The following is a 9,103-nucleotide window of genomic DNA, read 5'->3' as shown; positions in this document are numbered from 1 at the left end:
AATAAGTATTCACCTTTACCCTAATAAATATTTTTAAATCTCATTATTGATATTTTTTATTCAAAATATTTAATGAAGGAAAAAATATAAACAGAATCATTGAAAATTAGCAAGTGCCATACAAATAGGACCAAATTTTTTCTTCATGCCCTAGAAATAAGACTAGAGGATCATATTATATTTATTATTGAAAACTTTAGTCACCTTAACTAATAAAAACCATTACTATTAATCGCAAGTAACCATCATTATAGACTAATTTTTTAATTCTAAAACTATTTTTAAATTAACACAATTAAACAAATTTTCTTTTTATTCCGTTTTAAAAATAATTTTAAAGATTGTATTGCAAAATAATTTTTAAAAATAAAATATGAGAACACAAATGAACAAGTCCTAAGTAACACATTCCACCCTCTCAACGAGAGTTTCTTGACTTCAGATAGAAGGGTATGCAGGGGTTGTCCTGGAGATATCCCTAACTAATAAATTAAAGCAGATATACACAGTTAGTGTCCAAAATAACACGTCAATATCCTCTGTTCCCACACTTTTTAAAAGAACCAAATCATCTACTTTATATCGCTTAAAATAGGATATAACATGAAAAGAAGCTATCAGCAGCAAAAGCTCCAATAAATTAAAGCATAGGCTTATTAATCTTTCTTGGGGCGAATCCATAGTATAAAAGAAGGTCCGCATCGATGTGCATCCCAAGCTTCACCTGCGCCAACCATTCACAAGTGCAACCATAATATTCAATCTCTGAAGATATTCCCCATTCAAAATTTTACCAAAAGCTATGCCTGAAAGAGATTCCACTAAGCTGCTAGCATTATGGTGTATTCTCTGCATATTCTCCTGTATTGCTTCCTTTGCAAATGCTGCTACTGATGATCATAGCGAAGCAGAAGCTTTATTGAACTGGAAATCCAAACTTAAGGATGAAAGCAAAGCTACCTTGTCCTCTTGGAAGAATGACAGTAACCCTTGCAGGCAGAACTGGAAGGGAATTTCATGTGACGAATCCATGTCCGTGATCAACATCAGTCTACGAAATCTCAACCTACAAGGTACTCTTGCGAGTCTCAACTTCACTTCCTTTCCTAATCTGCAAAATTTTGATCTGAGTTTCAACAAATTTTATGGAAACATACCCCATCAAATTGGTAACTTGTCCAGTATTCTGAAGCTGCAACTGTCAGGTAATTCTTTTAGTGGTCCCATCCCTCCTGAAATCGGGAAACTAACCACCCTGAATAATCTTGATCTTGGTGGATGTAAACTCAGCGAGCGAATTCCCCAAGAAATTGGCAATTTGAGGAATTTGACGCTCCTATCGCTTCTCCGAAACTCCCTTTCTGGTGCCATTCCAGAAGAGATTGGATTGTTAAGTAATCTTTTGAAGCTTTATTTGGGAGAAAACTCTCTGTCAGGTAGAATCCCATCATCAATTGGAAACTTGAACGAGTTGCAAGAAATTTATCTTTATGACAACAATCTCTCGGGTCCTATTCCTAATGGATTCTGGAAACTCTATTCTCTCACTGTCATTTATTTGTATTCTAATAGACTGTCGGGGCCAATCTCTCCCTTTATTGGAAACCTAACAAACCTAAAAGAATTGGACTTGCATGAGAACAATTTTTCCGGTCCAATTCCTTCATCCATTGGTAACTTGATCAATGTGCCTGAGATCTATCTTCAAAACAACAAATTTTCAGGATCCATTCCTTCCACTGTAGGAAATTTGACAAAGCTCAGCGTCCTAATCTTGGGCGCCAACAATCTCACTGGTCAACTTCCACAAGAAATGAATAATTTGACAGCTTTGTATAACATACAACTGAGTTATAATCATTTCACTGGCCCTTTGCCACAACAAATTTGTCAAAGTGGGACGTTGCATGTAGCGACCCAAAATTTTAAAATTAAATAAATTTTTTTAATTAATATTAATTTATTTATCATAATTTTAGGATAAGTGAGGAATAGTAATTTAGCAAAATTGATACTCACTATTTATATGGAGATTTAGAGTTTGAATGAGATTTAGAGTTTGAATCTTATTTAAGTTAAATGTTAATTTATTTTCTTTTATTGGGAGAAAGTGCTGAAATGCCTTCGCTTTTTTTTAGAATATAATATTAATAATAAAAAAAAATCTGATGGGTCTTCATTTGAAATTTTTCCATCAACTTTCATATATATTATTTTTGTTACCCTCTTTGCGGGTGAGCTACAAATCAGAGGAGAGAGAGACTTCAACTTTTCATCTAGAAATTTCGACCATCCCAACTCTTCACTCCACCGTCCAGCTCATCATCGGTGATGTGGGTCACCAGTGATATTCTCCTTCCCTTCTGTTCTTTGCTCCTTCTCCTCTGTTCGTTTCTCTGTCGTGGGTGTTATCGGAACTTTTCTTTCGTCTGAGAGCAAGAGAGATCCATTGATCAGAAGCTTCAAGTCATTCGATCCAGCACCTCTGTCCTTTTGCTATTCAACATGGTATTGATGAGAATAGGAATTCCGCTTGCTGTTGCTGAGATGTTCGCCCAGAACCACAGCGTTGTCGTGCAAACCGTGAGTTCTTCCCTCCCCTGTTCTGTGTTGAATTTCATCTTTTTCTTTCCTTGATCTGTGCTTGCCGTGAATCTCCACTTTTGAGCATGGTTGTCGAAATTTTTCTCCTTCCCTGTATTATCGCTGTTCTCACTGGTTCGGTGTGGCTGTGGGCACTATTGTTGGTTCATGATTTTCCACCTCCGTTGTTTCTGTTGGTTTCTTCTTTTTATACCATTTCTGTCGTGGTTGAATTTGGGCAGCAGCTTAAAATTTTTCCCTCTGTTGAATCCCCTGTGTGCGTGTTTTTATGGGTGATGTTGTAATTTGTTCCTCCTTGCTGATTCTATGTGTGTGTGAGAGAATGATTGCTGCAAATTTATATTTATTTTCTGTTCAATGTGCTGTGTGAATTTATTTGGAGGCAGTCACAGTGCAATTAAGCAAGCTGGAATTTTGTTCATGGAAGAAGAGAAAGTAGCATGGGCTTGAATTGTATTTAAATCATATTAATCTTGTAGAGGGAATAAACTTTGGATGCTTGAATAAGTTATGTATTGATGCTGTACAAATGTTGAAGGAATTGTAGGATCGAATATGAAAGAAGAACTTAGTATTAAAATTTGAATATCGGTGCCTATAAGGTATTGGATAAATGTTTGTTAGGGGAAGTCTTGATTGTTCATGATTTTTTTTTCTTAAATGTCAATAATTCTCATAAAGCATAGTTGGTTCGGACGCTAATTACTTATGAGTTTAATTTGAATGTTACAAGAGATTTTGTCAATTATAAAGCTAATGTATTATTAGTTAAATTTTTGAAAGCTGTATGATTGGACAGAGAAGTGAGCATGTAAAGTATTGAATGGATTGAAATAGTAATAATAATAATAAATAAATAAATAAATAAATAAATAAATTGAGGTTTGATTTTCTTTTGAGTCTAAATTGATTGTTAATGAGGAATTGAGTTATTGGGAAGCGGCATAAATTTTAGAATTGGTGATTGGAAGTATTTGAACAAGAGATGATATTTCAATCTATTGAGATAACCAAGTGGGATGAAGGTATCATGGATTACATGACAATACGAGAGCTAGTTATTTTCTATACTAAAGTTAGGAAAATCATCAAGGAATTTGCCTAAAAGCACATGTTAGGTTTGAAAAATAAAAATAAAAATAAGGATGTATATTTTAAACGACTGATGGCTTAAGGATAAGTCAAACTTTGTTATGCATTAGGCAAGACATTAGGTTATTGAATAATTGATGTAGTTTTATTTATTTGGGTTATTGTTAAAGAAATTTATTGTTATTCTTATCTAGGTAATAGAGTAGTTAAAGGACAATTGAGAGGTTTATGAGGCACAAACTATTATTTTGGGCGTTTATCAGGTAAGTGGATAGCGTCCCAACTGATATTCCAATAAAATTTTATTGAAATATTACATTTTTATACAAATTTCTTTTTTTCAACAACAATGTGATTATTGGATATTTTATTGATTAAAGTATTTTATTTTTGTAAAGATACCGGATTTGATAATTTTATTTCATCAGTAAATACAAGTTTGAATTTTAATTATGGGATTTTTATTCTGAAAATTATTGAATTGATACAGAGAATGATTCTTACGAGTTCGACTTTGAAATTTTTGATTATTCAATAAATGCAAGTATGAGCATTGGATATGAAATTTGATTTTGGCAAGTTTTAATGTTTAAAAGTATTCATGTGAGTTTGATTTTGAAAATGAGAATTGTATCTTGAAAGTGATGATTTTCTCGTATGTTTGAAAGTGATTTTAAAAGGGATTGTATACAGAACACTAGTTGCTAATGGCAGTTCCGTTAGCCCTTGGCGCGCCATGGTATACCTAGCTAGCAGGGTGTTTATAGGAGATGCTAGTCCCGTGCGATGGCCAATGCACGTGGAATGGAGGGATGGTTATTCGTGAGCATTGTACTCACGTTTGTTTCGTGACTTCAAGCTGCGTTTGATTAGCATTACCCTCGTAGATTATGTGTCCACGTTTGTTTCGTGGTTTCGACCGCGTTTGGTTATTTACCCTCGTGGACTGAGTGTCCAAGTTTGTTTTCGTGGTATAAGCCGCGTTTGGTTATTTACTCTCATGGACTGTGTGTCCACGTTTGTTACATGTTCTGATAAATCCCTACAAATATGAGTTTGATTACTTGGTAATTTTATATCTTGTGGGATTTAATTAGTAATTTATTTAATATTATTTATTTAGTTTATTTGCTTCTTTGAAAGCAAGTAATAATGACATTTGATTTGAAAATTAAATGGTTTAAGATTTTATTTAAAGTTATATAAAATTTCTCTTATTTTAGAATTTATTAAAATATTTTTATAAAAATCGTTATCTATTTAACTTACATAATTGCTTCAAATGTTCCTTATTTTATGTTCAATTATTTATCGTTGGGATGTTATTCACTAGAAAGTTATTTTGGTTTCAGATAGTGTAGCTGACATTGTACGTCCTGCTTCCAATGAGAGAATTTTTGCTAAGCTTGGTAGAGATTTATTCTGTAAATATTTCCTATTTATGTACATATGAATTTATGAATTATGTCATGAAAATGTAATTAGGTGCTCCACATAGACTATAGCTAGGGTCCTAATTTTTTTTGTTATATTTTCTATCTATTGTTGAGGAATGGAACTCCATATTGCTGGGGATAAATTGTAAAATTTTTATTGTAAAGATTTTAAGAGATTCTACTTATATGTTAGGTGCTGTCAAAACTTTTATAAAAAAAAAAAGTTGATATTTTGATTGTGTGAAAAGTAAATTTACATGTGTATAATTAAGCAGATAGTAAGTCAAATATATTATTTTAGAACTTTCCTTAATTGAGGTTTTAAGGGACCGACGTTAAAGTGTATATCCCTTACTTGTCACTCCTATATTTCGAGACGTGACATTGCATAGGTTTTCTGCTAATGATAACCATTTCAACGGTCCTATTCCAACGAGTTTGCAGAATTGTTCTAGTCTAACAAGACTCAGGCTTGATAATAACCAGTTAGTTGATAACATAACAAATGCTTTTGGAGTATATCCTTATTTGAACTCCATTGATCTAAGTGGCAATAAATTGTATGGCCGCCTTTCATCCACGTGGGGCAAGTGTCCAAACCTCACACAACTGTTTATTCATAATAACGAGCTTTCTGGTGGTATACCACCAGAACTAGGAGAGGCGAGTAAGCTTGGTGAACTTGTCTTCAAATCATTTGTCTGGACAAATTCCAAAGGAGCTAGGGAAGTTGACCTCGTTGGCACAACTCTCTTTGAGCCAGAATAACTTTTCAGGCAGTATCCTCTCAGAAATAAGATCACTTAGTCAACTTACAGATTTGGAGTTAGCTGCAAATAATTTCAATGGCTCAATCGCAAGAGAGGTTGGAGAAATGCGAAGATTGATAGTCTTGAATTTGAGCAAAAAACAGATTTGATGAAAGCATTCCCCCTGAGTTTCGTGAACTCCAAGTACTTGAACAACTTGATCTCAGTGACAATTTGCTGATTGGAACAATACCAGCAACATTTGGAATGTTAACCAAGTTGGTAGTATTGAACCTCTCGCATAATCATCTCTCTGGCACCATTTCTTCCATTTTCGGTCCAATGTCAGCTTTGTCTACTGTTGACATATCATACAATCAATTAGAAGGTCCCATTCCAAAAAATCAAGCCTTTCAAAACTTCGCTGCTTTGAGGAATAATAAAGGCTTGTGCGGTAACGTCAGTGGTTTGAATCCATGTGGTGATCTCGAACCCAAACCAAATGGACAGAGCCATAGGATCAGAAAGTTCTTGATAATATTCCTCCCATTGGCCATACTGCTATTAGTACTTGTTGGAGCATTATACATTTTTTATCAAAGAGCAATAAAAACAAAAAGCAAAGATGAAGAAGCATCGCCAGAAGAGATTTATTTTGTGGGGAGCCTTGAAAAAGAAGTAACTTACCAAGATATCATCAAAGCCACAGAGGAATTTGATGACAAATATCTTATAGGGAAAGGAAGCCAGGGAAGTGTATATATAGCTGAGCTGCCTACAGGTGATGTTTATGCTGTAAAGAAGCTTCATCCAATACCAAGTGGGGAAATCTCCAACCAGAAAGCTTTTACAAGTGAGATTCGAGCTTTGACAGAGATCAAACATCGTAACATTGTGAAGCTGCATGTGTTTTACTCCAATTCACAATTCTCCATTTTGGTTTATGAGTTCCTGGAATGTGGCAGCCTAGATAACATACTAAAGAATGAGAAACAAGCCGCTGAGTTTGGCTGGAATAAGAGGGTGAATGCTGTTAAAGGTGTGGCTAATGCATTATTCCATATGCATCATGGCTGTTCAATCCCTATTGTTCATTGTGACATATCAAGCAAGAACATTCTTCTAAGTTCGGAATATGAAGAAGCTCACATCACTGACTTTGGAACGGTCAAGTTTTTGAACCCTGACTCAAACAACATGACCACATTTGCTGGAACTTTTGGGTATGCTGCACCAGGTAAGACCTTTTTAAACTATTCTTAACATAGTAATCCTCTTTCATATATTATGGATATGTATAACTTTAAATCTATTGCAGAGATTGCTTTCATTATGCAAGCCAACGAGAAATGTGATATTTATAGCTTTGGAGTGTTGACTTTAGAAATCATTATGGGGACACATCCTGCAGAGCTTGTTATATCTTTGGCCGACAAATCAACCACTGATGACTTCTTGTTGAAGGATGTGTTGGACTCACGACTTTGTCCACTCAGAAAACCAGTTCTAGATGAGGTGATCTTGGTTGCAAAAATAGCATTTTCTTGCTTGAATGAGAATCCCCGGTCTCGTCCAACCATGGAACAAGTGTCTAAGGAACTTGCGAAGCCACCAAAATCTCATTCAGAAGATCAATTTCACACCATCACAATTGGACAACTTATGCGGGATTGAACTTGATTTGCAAGCGCGACTGCCTGTATAAATTCTTACACTTGTCATTTTAATGTAAATATTGTAAGTTTGTGTTTCAAAACAAGGCTTCTTGTTATTGTTATATTATAAGCTTGTGGCTTTTCATCATGTGTATGATCAGTTTGGGGCTTGAATAAACCTGAAGTGAACACGTTTGATTTCAGCATTATCTTGCAACTCTTGCAACATATATGATATGGATGTCTATGATAGTTTTGTCAGATTTAAGTATTTTTTTCAGTCAAAAGTTAAAAAGTAAAATATCTAACATAGAAGATTAAGTCTATCGCACGCTTTTTTTTCCCCAAGAAAATATAAAGTTATTGAAATTAATATTACGCAATTGGAAATGCGCAGTTAGAGTGAGACGAGTGTTCACCCTCTTAATTATTTTGTATACGCTGTGTACTCGGTACTTCACTCGATAAGCTTTGTTTTGGCATATTAATTTTTAAATATAATATAACATTTATAGCACTTAGAATACAAATATTATTAATTATTTACATTTTCTTACACCAAACGTTGTAAAAATATTCTTCAAATAAAGGGTGCACTCAGATGTGTGAATGTACTTTCTCAACTTCTTTGATTTATGTATGTGAGAAATGAACTAGGGTAAAATAACTAGACATATTTTCCTGTGCAATTGCTGATTGCTAGAATATAATCATAATTTACTAATTATAATTATAATTTATTATAAATTTTATCGCCTATAAATCAATATTGATAGTAGTGATTAGTCATCAGTGCAGAATATGAAATCTCTAATGATGCACACCCGAAAATGCGTAGAGGTTTAAGTAGCTAGTGGGGTGAGTTAAGATCGTTCTCACGAATCAATCAGATTGCAATTATTTATTAGTTTCCCATTTTCATTTAATTTGAGTTAATCAAAATTGAAGAGTTTAGTGAAATGATTTTGAATAACTAACTGAAAAGTAAATGTCTTCACCAAGTAACAACAATATTTAAGAGGCAACCAGATAAAACTTCTACTCCCTTAGTTGTGTGTTAGATTTTGCTTCCGGACATCAAATTAAGTGAAATTAATTTTTGTTGGCTAATGTAGATTTTAAATAGTTATAATTATTTTTCTAATTAATTACAACTCTATCTTAACCCTTCTTTTGATAATTTAGAATACCCAGTACTCCTGAATAAACAGATTAAAGGTAAAATGTTCCTTAACTCTTGATATAAAACAAATCCTTACTATAGGTTTTATGCAATTTTGACAAATATTTTGTATATTGTACGATCATTATTTACGCATAAAAAAGTATGAAACATCATGTTTGTACTCCTCTAATTGGTTGCTATATATTGACAAGACAAAGAAAATAGAAACTATCCACGAGAAAAATGCACTAATTAACATCCTAACTTAAAGATGATCAATGCATAAACTATGTTACAATATGATAGGAACTTGATAAAAATGAAGGGATAATATACAAAGAAAGAGAGACTGATAAAATCTTCTAGAATCAGAATCTAATTTTAGAAGAGTGGCAGAATCCC

At 33.6% G+C, this 9,103-nt stretch overlaps 2 protein-coding genes across 2 annotated transcripts; both read left to right on the top strand.

The window, feature by feature from the left end:
• The first annotated feature begins 802 nt into the window (after window positions 1-802).
• On the top strand, window positions 803-2,208 carry LOC129317271 (probable leucine-rich repeat receptor-like protein kinase At1g35710). The gene has a single exon (XM_054961632.1). The coding sequence runs from the start codon at window positions 803-805 to the stop codon at window positions 1,937-1,939; it is 1,137 nt and encodes a 378-aa protein (XP_054817607.1). The 3' UTR covers window positions 1,940-2,208.
• Window positions 1,998-7,722, top strand: LOC129318268 (MDIS1-interacting receptor like kinase 2-like). The gene is made up of 3 exons (XM_054962970.1): window positions 1,998-2,583; window positions 5,951-7,118; window positions 7,200-7,722. The coding sequence occupies exons 2-3, from the start codon at window positions 6,149-6,151 to the stop codon at window positions 7,553-7,555; spliced, it is 1,326 nt and encodes a 441-aa protein (XP_054818945.1). The 5' UTR covers window positions 1,998-2,583; window positions 5,951-6,148; the 3' UTR covers window positions 7,556-7,722.
• Window positions 7,723-9,103: the final 1,381 nt, after the last annotated feature.

Source organism: Prosopis cineraria, unplaced genomic scaffold, assembly GCF_029017545.1.
Source record: "Prosopis cineraria cultivar Desert tree isolate PC_DT_omini unplaced genomic scaffold, ASM2901754v1 PC8, whole genome shotgun sequence".
Lineage (NCBI taxonomy): Eukaryota > Viridiplantae > Streptophyta > Magnoliopsida > Fabales > Fabaceae > Prosopis > Prosopis cineraria.
Note: the sequence above shows the minus strand (reverse complement) of the source record. Positions and strands in the feature narration are given on the sequence as shown.